This window comes from Capra hircus, chromosome 5, assembly GCF_001704415.2.
Source record: "Capra hircus breed San Clemente chromosome 5, ASM170441v1, whole genome shotgun sequence".
Taxonomy (NCBI): domain Eukaryota; kingdom Metazoa; phylum Chordata; class Mammalia; order Artiodactyla; family Bovidae; genus Capra; species Capra hircus.
In genome coordinates this window covers 9,526,848-9,545,330 of record NC_030812.1, presented here as the reverse complement: position 1 = coordinate 9,545,330, position 18,483 = coordinate 9,526,848, and the positions used below count along the sequence as shown (strand labels likewise).

At 37.1% G+C, this 18,483-nt stretch overlaps 1 protein-coding gene across 1 annotated transcript in view; it reads right to left on the bottom strand.

Moving 5' to 3' along the window:
* The window catches only part of OTOGL (otogelin like), a 180,171-nt gene extending 165,719 nt beyond the window's left edge, over positions 1-14,452 (bottom strand). Inside the window, exons 1-6 of the mRNA XM_018049083.1 lie at positions 14,401-14,452; positions 13,353-13,392; positions 12,364-12,412; positions 7,328-7,394; positions 5,576-5,674; positions 1,662-1,816 (exon numbers count right to left, since the gene is read on the bottom strand). Of these exons, the coding sequence (XP_017904572.1) occupies positions 1,662-1,816; positions 5,576-5,674; positions 7,328-7,394; positions 12,364-12,412; positions 13,353-13,392; positions 14,401-14,452 (462 nt within the window). The remainder of the gene's footprint in view (positions 1-1,661; positions 1,817-5,575; positions 5,675-7,327; positions 7,395-12,363; positions 12,413-13,352; positions 13,393-14,400) is intronic.

Genomic DNA, 18,483 nt, shown 5'->3' with positions numbered 1-18,483 from the left:
CATTAGCACTAGTAAGTCTTGACTGATAATCCTAATAGTATTTTTAGACTTCTTTAAATTTTTTCAATTTTCTACAAAAAGAGGTGAACAACTTTATAATCAGAGAAAAGATGACCTTTAAAATAAATGGATTTGTTGATGTGAAAACAAATTCCACCAACCAAACAGAGCCAAGTAGAAAACAATATCTATTAACTCTGAAAGCACAGCTGAGCTTTGTGTGTTATTATCTCTCAATTATCTAGTTGACACCTTAGTCCTCCAAAGGGCCAGACACTGGACAAGAACATTTCAATGAAAGAGTCAGAAGGTGTTTGAGTGATAAACTCAGTAACTCCTTCCCAGAGTGGAAGAGTAAAGGACAACAGCGAACTGAGAACAGGAGCCCTGGATGAACTAAAAACGCGTGTCACTAACTCCCCGATCTAAAGAGACCTCCAATTTTTTATCCCTATGTCTCGTAAGTTAACTCTCAATAGACTTCATTTTCTTTTGAGGTCACAGGGATTTGTTGCTGTTAAAAAGCACCAAGACTGAATTTTTAATATTTCCCTCATCTAAGAGAAGAGGAGATTCAGGCAACTCCAACATGTCAGAGAGCTTCAAACAAATGATGGTTATGGAGGATTTTAGCTTTAGAACAGGATAGCACTCTGGGTTTCTGGTTTTGCTTTGAAATATCACAAAATTCAGAGGAAGACGCAGGCAGGGAAAAAGGTCCCTTCCTGACTTCCTTACAACAGCCAGAGGCACTCTGAAGCTTACATTTTGAGATGTTTCTCCTCTGAATCCTTCTGAAGCAAGAATGCTGCAACTAAGGACTAATTCTGAGTTCAGTCATATAGTATAAATCTACCTAGAAATTAGCTGTTGCTGCTAAGTCACTTCAGTCGTGTCCAACTCTGTGCGACCCCATAGATGGCCGCGCACCAGGTTCCACCGCCCCTGGGATTCTCCAGGCAAGAACACTGGAGTGGGTTGCCATTTCCTTCTCCAATGCATGGAAGTGAAAAGTGAAAGTGAAGTCACTGAGTCGTGTCCGACTCTCAGAGACCCCATGGGCTGCAGCCTACCAGGCTCCTCCATCCATGGGATTTTCCAGGCAAGAGTACTGGAGCGGGGTGCCATCGCCTTCTCCTATTAGCTACCTATCCATCCCCATATCCTCTAGCTGTGTTTATGTAATTCATACACTCCATTTCATAAACTCCAGTCCCCAGTTCACAGTGAGATATGTCTTTTAAGAAAATCCAGATGACCATCACACTGGAAATGTCAAGAAGGAAGCATACACAAGTAACATGATTGATGCCTGAAGCGACCCTCTCTTCTTGAATTGATCAAATAAAAACTGAAAAATGAGTATATCAACTGGAGTTGATATTACAATATCCATGATACAGACATTCCTGCATTACCTACATGTCCCTACCTTATGGATCCAAACCAGTCTTCTCCCAGTCCTAGGCCCCATCTTCATAGAAACATGCTCAAAATAGTTACAAACTTGGCCCTTTCCATTCAGAATCAGCCCCCTCCTTCCTTAGCATGCTAAGTATTCATGCTATGATTACTATATATTTTTCACCGTCTGTCTAGTACTTTAAAAACACAGACTTGGCCATAAATAATTAAGTTAATTATGTCATAGGATCACCTACCCACACAGTATACTGAGGCTCCAAATTACCACAGTCCTTTGCAAAAATGTAAGAACAGTTTCCTGGGAAATAATAGTAGATGCCATCAAAAGTTTCAAAGTGGTATTGCCCCCAGGTTTTGCAGATCCCATCTCTGCCATTGCCCATGTTTGGCACTGAAAAGAAAGAGGATAATATTTAGTAAAATAAAACAAATGATACCTGTTTCTTACAAAGTTCAGTCATGGTAGGTGATTCTAATTTTCATTTAAAAAGATGTTTACTTCTTTGGTGGACAATATCACAGGGAAAAATACCTAACATAAAACTACCAACAGCTCTCAAAACTATCAAATTCCCCTGAAGAAAAACATGGTCTTCAAGTTGAAGAAAGAATTTATGTTAGAAACTTCCTTAATTTTTGCTTTCAAACAAAGACTTTGGAGGAAAGAAAAAGAGGGAAGAATGAGAGAGTAAAACAAGGTGATAGTGATAAAGCAAATATAATGGCTGTAAAAAAGAGAAATGCCACCACAGAGTATCCTAAAAATTAATACTGGTAGCATTGGAATATTCTGGTCTCTGCAATTCTTTGAAAATAAGTTAGGATCCACAGAGAAAACTAATCATTGGCCAAAAAGTCATGTTTATAAGTCTGGGACCTGGGAATGGGGAGCATTAGTCATCCAAAGTATACTGAAATTCATGACCCCAAACTGAGCACATTGTAAGCAGTGTTTGTCTTAGAGCACGCAACTCCATCTCCTGTTGCCTTCTTGTCTATCTCCCTTTACACCTTTGTGGATGCCCATTTTTATTGTCTCTACCCTTCTTTCTAGATTAATATAGGAATCAGCAAAATTTACTGAGCATTCATTGATTAAGACATTAGACTATGATAATATACTTTATAGGTAGCATAGAGAGAAGGCACAATCATTACTTTTTGTAATTTATGTAAATGTATTAGCTTTCACCAACTTAGACCTTTTCAGGAAAAAATACAGAGCTAGCTATTCGTTATTCAGGCAGTCTTTTCTGGTAGTATGCCTTACGTCTGTTGCATATTTTCATAAAATCTTGTACTTTATAGCACATCATAAATGTAATTACTGTTATCTTATATCCTGGTCCTCTCCTCTAGACTGCAATCTCCATCAGGGCAGAAACATGTCTATATTATTCACTTTTCCCAGTGTCCAGCCTGGGATCTAGTAGATGCTCAGTAAGTACTCATTAAACAAATGGATTTTAGTATTTATTATTGATATAGGGTCCTATATTAGATACTGTGGATTAAAAAAAAATGTTTAAGAACCCTCTGCTTTGAAGAGTTCTCAATACTATTTCTCTCTTTAAAAAAGTGTAAGTGTTAGTTGTTCAGTCATATCTGACTCTTTGTGACCCTATGGACTGCAGCCCATCAGGCTCCTCTGTCCATGGGATTCTCCAGGCAAGAATATTAGAGTGAGTAGCCATTCCCTTCTCCAGGGGATCTTCCTGACCCAGGAATTGAACCTGGGTCTCTGGAATTGCAGGCAGATTCTTTACTGTCTGAGCTGCCAGAGAAGCCCATGTATAGAATATTCCATTCATTCAAAGTCAGAAAAGAATGAGGGGCTTCAAATAACAAATCTAATTTATAAAGCAAAAGAAAGATGAATGGAAACCTGGTTTTAATGGGGCAATACAATTTAAAATGGAAAAAAAAAAACACTTGAATCACATTTTTAAAAAGTACTTTAGGAATAAACCTGACCAAGAAAGTTTAAGACTCATACCCTGAGTATATAAGATATTGATATAGGAAATTGAAGATGATTTAAAGAAATGGAAAAATATCCCATGCTCTGGGGTTGGAAGAATTAATACTGTTAAAATAGCCATACTACCCAAAGTGAAATACCAGTTTAATGCCATCCCTATCAAATTACCCATGACATTTTTCACAGAACTAGAACAAATAATCCTAAAATTTATATGAACCATAAAAGTCCAGGATTGACAAACCAATCCTGAGGAAAAATAACGAAGCAGGAAGCCTAACCCTCCCAGACTTCAAACAATAGTACGAAGCTACAGTAATCAGATCAGTGTGGTGCTGGAATAAAAGCAGACACATGGATCAATGTAACAGACTAGATAGACCAGGAATAAACACACACCTACGGTCAGTTAGTCTTTGACAAAGGAGGCAAGAATATACAATGGGGAAAAAACAGTCTCTTCAGCAAGTGGTGTTGGGAAAGCTGGACGGCCACATGTAAATCCATGAAGTTAGAACACTCCATACCACATACAAAAATAAGCTCAAAATGGCTTAAAGACTTACATATAAGATATGACATGATGAAACTCCTAGAAGAACACAGGCAAAGCTTTGTTTTATATAAATCATACCAATATTTCCTTAGATCGGTCTCCCAAGGCAATAGAAATTAAAGCAAAAAATAAACAAATGGGACCTAACCAAACATAAGCTTTTGCACAGCAAAGGGGGCTTAGAAAGAAAAGACAGCCTATGGACTGAGGAAAATATTTGCAAGTGATGAGAGAAACAAAAGCTTAATTCCAAAAATGTACAGTCAGCTCACACAATAACAGAAAGACAAAACAAAACAAACAACATGATTTAAAAAATGAGCAGAAGACCCAAATAGACATTTTTTTTAAAGAAGACATACAGATGGCTAAAATCACTAATTATTAGAGAAATGCAAATCAAAGCTACAACAAGGTACCATCTCACACTGGTCAGAATGGCCATCATATAAAAGTCTGCAAATAACAGATATGCTGGAGAGGATGTGGAGAAAAGAGAACCCTCCTACTCCACTACAAATAACAGATATGCTGGAGAGGATGTGGAGAAAAGAGAACCCTCCTACTCCACTGGTGGGAAAGTAAATAGGTACAGCCATCATGGAAAACAGTATGGAAGTTCCTCAAAAACCTGAAAATAGAGTTGCCATATGATCCAGTGAGCCCACTCCTGGGCATATATCTGGACAAAACTATAATTCAAAAAGATAACACGTTCTTCTATGTTCATAGCAGTACTATTCACAATAGCCAAGACATGGAAACAACCTAAACATCCATTGACAGATGAATGGGTAAAGATGTGATACATATATACAATGGAATACTCCTCAGCCATAAAAATAAAGAATAAAATTATGCTATTTACAGCTACATGGATGGACCTAGAGATTATCACACTGTGCAAAGTAAGTCAGAAGGAGAAACACAAATATCACATGATATCACTCACGTGTCTAATCTAAAATATGACAGAAATGCACCTGTCTTCAAAGCAGAAATAGATTCATAGGCGCACGGAATAGATTTGTGGCTGCCAAGGTGGGTGGGGATGGGGAAGGCATGGACTGGGAGTTTGGGACTAGCGGATGCAAACTACTATATATAGAATCGGTAAACTAAAAGGTCCTATTGTATAGCACAGGGAACTATATTCAATATCCTTGAACCATGATAGAAAAAATATGAGAAAAAACAATATAATACTGTAAGTCAACTATACTTTATTTTTTTTACATGGGATTAGAACTTTTATTTATTTTTTTTATTTTTTTTTTTTTTTAATTTTTATTTTTACTTTATTTTACTTTACAATACTGTATCGGTTTTGCCATACATTGACATGAATCCACCACGGGTTACTTTAAAAATTGCATTAAAAAATCTAAAAACAAAAAATACTTGAACTAGTAGAGTTCAATGAGAAGTGAAAGAGGGCATCACCATTTTCTTTCACATTGTTTCAAAATCACTGGAAATAAATCGTGAATACTCTAGTTAATACACAAAATGATTGTCTCAAATCCCAAAGGATGAACACTAATACAGCAAATTATGCCTTCATGCTCTCTGTAGCACCTCATAATTCTCTCGTAAGTATCCCTGAAACTTACCAATCTGGCACCGTGTCCCAAGGGCCTGAAATATTTGACAGTCGCATGTACCAGCCTTAGAACAGAAAGCTCCGTTAAGGCATTCATGAGGACAAGAACCTGAAGGGCAAAAAAAAATCAGTTATCTTCTGGCATGCATCAGTTTTTATAAACACAATCTGTCAAGATTTAGCTTGGACTAACTGTAACCTCTGTTAACTCAAACAGAACTCTGGGCCTATTGCCTTGATAAGCTAAAGAATTAAGCTCCTCAAGTCTCTATCTAGTTCATTTCATTATGTGTGCTGTGAAACAAGAAAGACAGGCTTTCACATCTCAAACTACCCTGAGAGCAAAGGTTAGCCTCCTTCAAGCAACTGAAAGGTCAAGTTCCCATGTAAGGAATCCCTGTCCCAGATGATGAGAACCAGAAACACACAAGCTGCAGATGATTCCCTTGACAGAGTTTGGCACCAGCTGCACAACTGATCAGCTACTTCTCCAGGAGCAAGTGTGGTATTAAAGAAAAACGTCCATCATTAGCTCACGGGATCAGGCACAATATAGAACTCGAAAAGAAATTCTTATTTTTTAAGAGAACGATTAAACATTCTATTTGAAGTTGTGCATTAATCGTCAGGCTTAATTGCAAATGACGCATTCTTTCTGACCCATAGCTAATTTTAATGGGGCAGAAGCCAAAGCTGCTGCTGGTTGTCACCAAAATATTTTTTCTTTCACGGAAAGAAAAATCACCCTGAAGGATTATGTTGGAAAGAGAAAGAAAGAAACTATGAGCTCCTGAGTGAGTTTGAAAGCTGGAAATGAATCACAGTGAAAATCCCTCCTCTAATAAGGAGAGGACAAGAGACCCTGGCAAACCTCAACAGGAAGGATTTAAGCAACACATCAAGAGAACTAGAGAACATCTTTGAGTGACCATAAAGTGTTTACTAAAGACTGGCTCTCTTTGGAATATGGTAAGGTCATGAAAGGCCCTAGTCTAATTGTGGTATTGTAACCACAGTTCTGCAGAAGGCAAGAATTTAAAACTCTATTATCCTTGCACCTTAAGATCCGTTGATCTAAAATGTCTCCACTTTTAAAGACATACAACTCCCTAATTATATCTTAACTGAGGAGGAATGAGCTGTTTTAATTTTGATCAGAAATATAGATAAAAATGACATTTGTCATAAATTTAAATGCAGTTCTCTTTTTCTGGTGGGGGTACATATATACATATATCTTCGAATTTTATCTTAAGTCACAATATTGTATCTTTCCAATCAATAAATGTCAAAGTAATTACATAAGCATACATAATTATCGCCTTCAAAAATTTATTTACAACCCTGTTTATCTCCTGAAAACAGATACCAGAACAAAACTGGCCAGAAACCCCTGTTTTTTTTAATACAAAAAAAAAATCAAATTGAATTTCAAACTACAATTAGCATATTGCTAAATGGAAATGAGAAATTGGTAAGCAAAATGAGCAATGTCAAAGAATCAATTGATTCAGAAACAAATAAAACTTCGGATATCCACTGATATCTTTCCTGGTCATACAGTTATGAGCTTTGTCTGCTTAGCCTTGCTTGTTTCCAAATATAATTCATATTTCTATGTGAAGTAAACTTAAACTGATATTATTACCACCCTGGCTCAGTTCCCTTCATGCATTGTATGGAAATTATAGAGTTCATTCACTATACTCCCTAAAGGGGTCTTTTGAGAAAGCAAATACAAAACCATAGGTTTAGCACTGACCTTTTATTTTGCTCTCACCCCAATTAATAGCTTCATGGAAGAAGTATCTCGGAGAAGTTCCTTCAAACTTTAAAAGAAAGAAATCAGCATTCAAGAGAATTAAATTATTTAATTCAAGGCAAACATGCAAATTGGAAAACAGCTACAAACACAGAAATCATTAAGAGCTGACTCCATATTTCCGTGGACTATTAAGGCAAAATCTTGGAGCGGCAGAAAGGGCTCCTCTTGGGTTGTAGTTAGATTTGACTTCAAGGTTTGGTTTTGTTTCCTGAATCTGACAAGTCCTTCATCCTCTCTGACCTCAGTTCTGCCTCCCTGCCCTCTTTGGAAGACAGCCTGGTCAGAATCTAATCTTTGCATTAGCTGACTGCCTTGCCTGCAGAAGTAGCAGTTTTTAAATATTTCCAAGTACAGATGAGTTTGGAGAAAATGCATGGGACTGAAGGACCAACAGACAGGGATGTACCCGCTGTCTGCAGCCCTTCTGGGCAAGACACCATCTACAGAAGCCTCGGCCGCTGAAGTGTGAGCGTGCCATCCTGAGTCTCCAAAGAGCTGCCACTTTAAAGTTCACAGAACAGTTAAACGTATCTTTTTATAGAGCCCAAAGGACATCAGGGTATTCATTGACAGCGTGAATTGTAGAATCAAAAGGTTCTGGATTAGAGGCCCGATTCTGCCACTATTTACTCTAAGGCAAATTTCTTAACTGCTTAGCACCTTCTTTCACTTGTCTGTAAAATGGGAACAATGATACATACTTCACTGTGTAGCTATAACAATGAATTTTAAAAAACGTATATAAAGATTCCAGCATAATATAGAAGATTAGCAAGAAAGAGATTTATATTAATCTAAGGATCCCCCCAAAAATTATAAGATTTAGAGAGGTTAATATAAAGTAGTTGGAGAGGAAATGGCGACCCACTCCAGTACTCTTGCCTGGAAAATCCCATGGACGAAGGAGCCTGGTAGGCTACAGTCCATGGGGTCGCAGAGTCAGGCATGCCTGAGGAGGAGTAGTAAATATCTGTGGATTATTAAAACTAATTGATTATGGCTTTTTATTCCAATTTAATGCCAATTTAGTGTATGATCTGGGGCAATGTCCTTTCCAATAGGATTTTTACATTCACCAAAAGAATACATATTGCCCAAATTTGCCACGTAATAGTTAAATTGACTACCAGAGGATGTTAGAAAAACTGGAAAGAGTGAAGGATAGGAAGAAAGAAGGATGATGAATTTGATTTCAGGTACAAAGCCCTTTGACAACAGACTCTGGTCTCCTTTCTACATGGCAACGTTTTCTTTTAACAGGCAGAGCTGCCCCACGGCAGACAAAAGGCCACCCACACTCACCACTTCGAGGCTCTTTCCTAAAGTCTTTTCGTATCATGGCTCCAAGCTCACTGTTGTCTGCTTTCGTTCCTCCAAGATTTTGTCCTCACTGTTCAGCCTCCTCTTTTCTCCCTTTCCTCTCTCTTCAAACTGAGTCAGACTCACAACAGTCTATGACCTGGACTTCCCCAAGACAAGGCTTACTCTCTCTTTAGCTGCGTTGTCTGGGACTGCCTAAACCTAACACAGCCACCAATAATAGCGGGCACCAAACTCTTCTCATGTTGGTGCTAATGAATCCTTGCTGGTGCTCACGAACAGTATACATTGACTTCAGCTGTGGTTCATACAGGCTCATTAATGAGAGCAAAGTATTTAACCTGCTCTGTCTCAGTTTCCCAATCTGTAATATGGAATAACAATAACCTTCTCACAGAATTGTGAGAATTAAACGAAATGATATAAGTAAAGCACCAAGAATGGTGCCAGGCACGTAATAAGTTTTTGTAAATATGTTACCTACTTACATTATTAAGCAAAAACTGATTAAAGTTCACTAATTACACTGGATAACACTAGACCAAGACAAAAATACACAATTTGTTTTTCACTCACCTTATGCTACACCTCCTCCATGGGAATCTCAGTGACTACCTAGGACACCAACCTCCTGGTCACCACAATATCCTATTTACTGTGACATTCCCTGCATCATATTATAACATTTCACTAATGCTAAGACATGACACACCGCTTTTATTTTTATAACAGATCTGAACTCAGAATGGCATGTCTTATGTTTATAATTGGAGGGGTTTTTTTTTTTTTCATTTTCCATGTTATACGAACAATAGCAAATAATTGGTGGTGTCATAGATTCAATGAACAAGTTACACAGAAAGGACTTCTTTACAGGTCTGCCTCCACTAGCCACTAAGTTTCTAGAAAACAAGCACTGCTGTTCATGGTTATATCTCTAGCACGGCCCCTTTTATGTTGTCAACAAATACCAACTGAACCAAAAATAGACCTTACGCAAATGGGAGTGATCTGCCTCACAAAGCTGTTTAGAACCATGACTACAAAATGTTCTGTTGATGCCCCTCCTCACATCCTCTTAGCCCATCTTGAACTTTGCCTGCATCTGGGGTTTTGAGCACATTGAAACTCTCAAGCACCAGCTTCTTTTTGTCTCTGCCTTAGGGTAGAGTCCCAGCAGAACAGACAAGAGAAAGGCCTTTCAGGAGATTAAAGTGCCCCCAGAAGCTGCCCTCCACCAATGAGAGGCAAGTGTAGGTGGATAAATATCCCAGATACCCGATTCCTTGGAGAAACAATTCTAAAACACTCTACACAGTTCCTCAGAGGGATGCCCGCAAGACTAAGCCTCGGATGTTTAAAGCAGGAAGACCCCTCATTAACAGAGATGTGCTGGATTCTCTCCCTTCCTTGGCCCCTTTTCCTCCCCCCATCCCACTCCTGCACATACAAACTGTCCATACCCTCTAATAAACAATTTGCCTCTGCTTTCAGGAGAAGAATTTTGAAATGAGACACAAACGCAAAGAAAAGTTACAAGCTGTGGCTGCATATATTCACATAACTGATGAAAGAGGACACCCCATTCCTCCTCCGTGCCAATTACAAACCCACAGGAGGGCGAGAAGCACAGAGAAATCACTGCAGGGCACAACTGACAGGCACAGTTGCACAGGGACAGTGCAGGGACGTTCACAGCAGTACGTGTCTATCCCTCTCTGCTGTTAACTCATAGTCAGCGTATTCCTGAGTCCTTAGGCTCACAGCTCAGTCCGTGCTCCTAGAGTGGCGAAGTGAATCTGTGGACAAGAATGGCCTTTGTGACAGATGAAATTTCAGTCCTAAACTGTGCAAGGCATCACTGCAACCTCACTGCCCTTCTTGAACATTTCTTCTCTTAGAGTTCGTTCAGATGTTTAATAATGTCGGTGCCTGTTCTCCAGCTACAGGAAACAGAAGTGTCCAGCTCTTCAGTCTCTCTAAGAGAAATCAAGACAAGTGCATTTCTTGCTTATTAACAAAAGGCAGGCATTAACATACCTCTGGGGGGTAAAGTACTCTTGCCTGGAAAATCCCATGGACAGAGGAGCCTGGTAGGCTGCAGTTCATGGGGTTGCTAAGAGTCGGACATGACTGAGCGACTTCACTTTCGCTTTGCGCTTTCATGCATTGGAGAAGGAAATGGCAACCCACTCCAGTGTTCTTGCCTGGAGAATCCCAGGGACGGGGGAGCCTGGTGGGCTGCCGTCTATGGGGTCGCACAGAGTCGGACACAACTGAAGTGACTTAGCAGCAGCAGCAGCAGGGGGGTAAAGTATACAAATTCTAAAAATGTCCAAATGGTCAATAGAATAAGCCCATCCATAGGCTGCTTAACGTGACAACTGTGGGGTATATTTCACAGCTTCTCCAATCTAGTGGGTTCTACCAGAAAGAAGTTTTTCTCAAAATTAAATTTTCTACTGAGTCATGTGGATGTCTTTTTGTGGCTAACATGGTCTACTGGTAAACATGTACTTAACATTCCTCAGAGAAAAACCATTTTAACCACTTCACATGATACATTAAGTACTTATATACACAAAATACTTTTTAAGAAAGAAAAAGTGTTTCCCTTTCGAAGACAATTCTTTGCCTATTCTAGTAAAAAGAAAGATCTTCATTCTTGTTGAGGATAAATTAGTTCTGTCTTCTGAATTGTCACAACAGCATATCAGATCTGTTTTTTTCAATTATCTTTAATTAAATTATATATTAAACATATTTAATATGTAATAAAATATATAAAATATAATTTTATATTAAAGATATATTTCTATCTTTAAATATATATAAAATAATCAGGCATCCATCAGAAAATGCTAACAGAAATTGATTACAGTTCAGCATTTGACAAAGACCTTGCATATATAAGCTGTCTGCTACATAAATACTCAAATCATGTTACTTTCCAAAGAAATGCCTTTATTGAGTTAGGATTCTCATCTTACTGTCCATCGTTAATAGAGAAATATTTTTTAAAATCCACCCATTTAAACTTTCCAACCATAATTTGAAGATAGTACGATTATGTCATGCAATATCATTTAGATAAAAGGACCCAAGCAAAAAGGTGTCCTCAAATTCAGTGCTACTAAACCCCTCTAAAAAAAGAGAGGTCACTTCTTCATCAGTGCCTGTAATTTAAGTTTATTAGATAATACAAAACCTCTTTGTCAGGACGCTAGGACACTTCTGGGGCCCTTTTGTGGTACTTAACTCAGATCATGTACACCTTTCTCTGCTCCTGTTTGCTCACATCTGTCCCATTTTAATTGTCCTCAGATATTGTATTTAATTTTTAAACCAATTAGAATGTTCTGGCAAGTAATGAGATTAAATCTCTCACCAATAGTGGTAACCTATCAGTCGGGAACTGAGGTGAATAGCAAAAAAGCATTTGACCACAAACAAGTAATTGTGAACTGAGCCTGAACTGGAGCATCACGGAACAGCGCTAGAGAAGTTACTTTGCCTCTTCCTCCTCCTCCTCCTCATCTTGTTTTTAGCATTTTATTTTCCTCCACAAAGGTCTCGTTGTTGAAGTGACAGCAGAGGCCCAAAGCAGAATGGATTATTTCTCAGCTTCTCTCTCCATCTGAGGCATAACCTACCTGGGCTGCTAAAAGAGCTCTTTTCTGTCGATTTTCATTAAACCCATTTCTGGAAGAAAACAAAAAGAACTTGTATAGTCAAAGGGCCCTAGGCAACCTGAACAAGCCTTTCCCAAGAGAGAGCTGATGTTTTCCTCCCGATTTCCATCGCTTTATCAAAGAGGTCTTTCTTGGTTTAACATTGAAAAGGTCCCCCTCCCCCTTTTGGAGGGGTTAGATTTGTGTGGTGGCGCTGTCTCATTTTACAAAATTCAGCAGTGTCCCCAGATCTCTTCAGTCGCTGATGTAAACTGCATTTTAGGAAGGAACTTTGAGATAGAGAAATAAACAAAATAATGTAACACTGTAGCACCAACATGCACGATAACTGCTCCACGTGCCTTCATAAAATACTTCATAAGTTTCCGACAAGTGCACGTTCACTTTTTTCAGATGGAATACTCAATTCTCTCTCTTTTCCATGTCTTCAGATTAACATTACTGTGAGTAAACGCATCAAACCAAACTTTCAAAATCAATGGGTAGAATTCTGCTTTTCATTAAACAGATCAGCCTAGTCCAAAAAATAATTTTCATTACTCACTGCTAGAACCATTTTATTCTTTTTATCATTAAAAACTGCTTTAATCTGTTAAGAATATTGCACATTTCTAATCAATGATGCATACTAATAATAACAATAGGGAATTACTGAATATATTAATAACCTCTTTTGAAATGAAAATAATGTCTTAGTATCCACAGTCATTGGATACCACCAAAAATTCCTTTTATAATTAAAATAAAAGGAAATAATTTTGTTCCATTGATAAGGAACTAAACGCTTAATAATTTTTAATTTGTGGAAATGTTTAAAGAACTGCATCTCATGCCCTTGTTTTGTAAAATATTGCATTAATTTTTTTGAAAGCAGATACACAGTCTGCTGAGTTTGGCTCATTCCCATTATCTTTATGTTTCAGAAGACATGAAGAACGAGAAATACTCACTCTGATGCTCTCGTCAAGATGGATGAGGTACAAATATAGCCTGCCAGAGATAAACATATGTGATAAGAATGAACAAATTATCCAAATATCTTGGCCATGTGTTCTGATTATAAAACAAGTTTAAATGTAATTCTAAAATACAGACTGAGATTTTGACCAGTAAATTCCTTATGAGCCATCAGGGTGACCAGTAACCCAGAAAGAATGGGCAGTGTGCATACAGGGCCATGATACAGTGGAATAAGCGCTGGTCTTAAAGACAGAGATCCAGGCTCTAGCCCCATCCTACCACGCAGCAAACACCAAAGTTCAGCAAGCACATCACAGAATGATGGTGGGGCCAAGCTGATCTCCAAAGTCCCCTCCAGCTCTCAGCGCTCTGAGACTATCTCCTCTTGGAGTCTCAGTCACTACTAGGATTGGAAGACAGTGTCTGCAACCATGCTAGCTTTTTACGCTTCAGTAATTTTTCCCACTTCCTCTACAAGTCCCCAAATATACAGCCTTTTTCAGTGATTAAATGGAAATAAATGTATGGCTAAATGTGAATAAATGCTTTCTGCCATAAAAATACTTTATAAAAATTAATTTATAAATATCTTGCTATAATTGAAAATCAATTCTTAATCTCAAATGTTAAATCCTTCCTAAGACATTATTTTGCCCTTCTTTGACGTGATGACATCAAGAAAGGTTAAGTACTCAATGTCTCCTTGTCTACTATAAAATTTCAAATGTTTAATTTATACAACTATTTTAAACCATTATTTGGAAGAGAAAAGGAATCAAAGCCTCTTCTAGTAGTTTTATATCATAATAAAATCATGATTTTAACATTTAAAAAAGAGACTTATAAATTTAAAACTAAAAGTTCCAAATTATCCACATTATTAAAAAGTTTCCCCAAAAGTGATCTGAGTGTCATTTAGTATATACCCATTCTAATGACTTCAAAGTGCTTTACAGTATGCAAGAAAACAGTTTCCACCATTCACAAGAAAGACTAAAAAACAATAAAATAAGGTAAAAGTTTAATATGAGTTCTTACCTTGTAATGAAAACAGCAGTATATGAAGCAAGAATATACTCCAAGGTATCATTAAATTGAGTTTTCTCACAATGTTCATTTCAGTATAGCCTTTTCCCCTGAAATGTAACTAAATTGTTGGTCTTTACTATGATGGCATCTTAGAAGTATGAGTATTTGTAGAGTGTTCTAATTCTTATAAATATAGCTTTGTAATAAAGGAATTAAAACAGGAATTCCAGCCTTTCTAACCACATACAGCATCTGAAGCTTTGGAACTTGCAGGCAACCCTTTGGCTGAGTCTCTCATTAGCAATGCATGGCAGCTTCTTACCTGAGCCCATATTAGTTACACCCTTCCCTACTCCTGCACATCATACCCTTTGTAGCCTGTATTACTAGCCTTTTATGACTTCTAAAGACAGTAGCATCAAACAAACAAAAAACACTATTATCTCCTGATGTCATAAGAGATAACCATTATTCCTAACTGTTGATCTCTTCCCTGTTTTATTCATGAAATAATTACTGTCCTTTGAAGGAAGATGAACTAAAATCCTATTAGTCATTCCCAGAATTTCTAGATGTTCTCATAAACTTTGCTTTAAGATTTATAAGTAAACTAAAATTATGTGCATATATTTTCAACTGTAGTCCCATTACAGTGTAGTTTAAGTTGACCTGTTCATGTGCCCACAGATCTTTCTAACATTCCTCAACTGAAGCAGAAAATAATGCAAAAAGATGATAGTCTAATATTTGATTTTAAAAAGAAAATAAAGTAACTCACCTAATCCTGAAAACCTTCCTTCACACCCTGTTTTTCCATCCTCTATGACATGCACCCAATTAGACAACAAGGAAAGACTTCTTAATTCAGCAGAAAGTGCACTCTTCTCTGGAAACGACTGATTACCTGGATTAGTATCAGAGAACAGCTCTAATATTTCACAACGAACTTCAAAGAAATGAGCAAAGCCCCATAAACGAGTGAAGGCCGTGATTGTACAGTGGGTGCACATTTCCATAACAGATCCCCTCAGTTACCTGCACGAGTATCAGACTCACTTAGCAGATGGGTCACAGTAGCAAAGAATCTCTAACAAGAACCACCTTGAGACAAAAACACACAGTAGTTCTTAATACCTTGCTGTACTCAGACACTTTTTATGCAATGACTTCCAGGTCTTTTCTGTGAAAATATCCTTGATATCCTGATATATTGCATGCCCAACACCTATTATATAAACAGTTTCTTGCCTATGTCTCAAACTTAATAATCTTTTACTCTTGTTTTACATGATCTTAATGCCTTTCCACTGCCTATATAATTGCCAATTCTATGAGCCAAGAGATGTTTCCCTATAAATTCATATTTTAAGCATGAAGAAACACATAAACTCCCTCAAAATATAAGTAGCTCTATGCCTACACACATACACATATATGTACCACTCATTTTAAAATTTTGATGAATTAGTTTAAATAATTTAAGTGTTCAGTTCAGTTCAGTTCAGTCACTCAGTCGTGTCCGACTCTTTGCGACCCCATGAATCGCAGCACGCCAGGCCTCCCTGTCCATCACCATCTCCCGGAGTTCACTCAGACTCACTTCCATTGAGTCAGTGATGCCATCCAGCCATCTCATCCTCTGTTGTCCCCTTCTTCTCCTGCCCCCAATCCCTCCCAGCATCAGAGTCTTTTCCAATGAGTCAACTCTTCACATGAGGTGGCCAAAGTACTGCAGTTTCAGCTTTAGCATCATTCCTTCCAAAGAAATCCCAGGGTTGATCTCCTTCAGAATGGACTGGTTGGATCTCCTTGCAGTCCAAGGGACTATCAGGAGTCTTCTCCAACCCCACAGTTCAAAAAAATTTAAGTGTAGTATGTGTTTAATAAATACTTATTAAAAGGTTATTGGTCATTACTCAAATTAATTAGATAATAAATTAATATAATTCTAAACAGATAGACCTAGTTATTTATAGTTACACTCTAATTATTGGTCTAAAAATATGTACCTACTCAACCACAATTAAAATTAATATTCTACACACTTAAGATGTGAATACAGAATAAATTTGAAAGCTTGAAATTTGTTTAGAGAATAATAATTTTCCTACAAAACATTTTTTAATTCAATGCACCAAATTTGTTTAAACAAACTATTTATTACCTCTTTCTGAAAGGCAAGAAAATGTATATAACAAATACACATTACTAAGTTCCCTCCTTAATTTAAAACAGTTTCTCTGAGGTTCATAGTTGCCTATAAAAATCAACCTAAAATGTGACGATTCTATAAATCATATTTTAGGATTATTTTTTCCTCACTCTGGTAACTGCTTAACTTAAAACTTTTCGCAAGTGACATACTTCTAGAAAAATTAAAAATGGCAGCCAAAGTTAAATTTCATGGTTCAAAAAGGAAACATTTTGATAATATTTACAGTTGTTTCTAAATACTACCAGAACTTGGTGAAGAAGGATAAGGAAACAACAATATAAAGCCTGAGAAAAGTATTTATTTCTAATATAATACTTAGATACTTTATGTACTTAATTCAAATGTAAGAACTCTCAACTTTTCATCTCAAATTTCATACAGTATCTTTAAGCGTTCAATTCGAAAGCATCGGAACTATTTTCACGAGTTAAAGTTGAAAATTCCAAGGCTGTATCATCTGGCATTTTTATTACTTTTATTCTATTTTGAACTCTATGTATTTAAAACCTATAAATTAAATTGTCTGGTAAAGAAAACAGTGGAAATTACAGTGGGACTTCTCAGGGTGACCATTCTTTTATGCTAGAGGTTTATGCATGCTGGATTTCTATCCCTCCTGCATCCAGGTTTAGAGTAGGTGGAAGATTAGTAGAACGAACAATGGCAGAGAAAACAATACCAGAAATTGCAAGTTCTTTCTCAACTAACTGTTTTATGAAGTCATTACATTAAACGGTAGGCTGCATGAAATAAGCAAAATAGACTTCCATGCATAGCTACAATAGAGAGTTTAGATGAAAGATTAAACCCAGAACCACACACAAAAAAAGAATTTATGACTGCTGCTACATGAAGTTATTACTGTCAAAATTTAGTTGACAGCTTTTATATTTCATTCCACCCTGACAAAGGAACTCTGGCAAAGAGTGAGTCAGTCGCCTGCTTGTGAAGAGATGTTAAGTTCATAAGAAGTCTGAGGCGACTACATAATGCATGGGATAAGCAGTTCCCTTTCTGCTGCAAGAGCACTGCACATTTTCCCACATGAAATATGACCTTTAGAAAGCTGACACCTGACAAACTATTGGCTTCAACACACCACATTAAAAACAACGGGCAGGTATGGGAAAGTGTTGAGCTTACAGTCACACATCAATAATAGAGGAACATTTTTAATTAAGTTTATCATCTTTAAGCAAAATTAACTTCTTTGGTGATTCATACAGCACTCATTTCTCATTCATGGAAATCAAATCTAAAATAGATAACATTTGATTCCCATCATATCACCTTCTACTAGTGAAGCGCAATTATTCCTCACTTGCTTTTCTAAACCTAACACATTTCAGGTTAGTGATTTTATCCAGAATTATGTTATCACTGAGCAGCGAAAAAAGTCCTATATCTTTGACTGATTTTAACCACTCTGAACTTAACTGCCTGATTATAAAGTAGCTTTTCAGTGTTCTATTTATGCTTCACAAGGTGTGTTGCTTGGCACTTCCTGGTATTTCGTGTAATTTAATTTGCAGATGACATCTATCTTAGCTTTTCTAAATAGAGACTGTGTGTTATAAGTAGACCTATGTTGGCCATAATTTCAATTTAAAGCTCACCCACAGAAGTTAATGTATTATTTTATAAGGACATTCACTTTTCAAGTTGCTATGGTGCCACTATCTTTCATCTTGAAAGAAGTAATGTTCCTACAACTAAAGTTTCATCTTGCCAACATTTTAGCATCAAGTTCAAAATATAAGACCAGTATTCCCTATAGTTCTTTTTTCTAAAGTACTTACATACTATAGCACATTGCGTGTGCATTTATAATATATCGTGTAATACACAATACACTACATGTATGTATAACAATATAA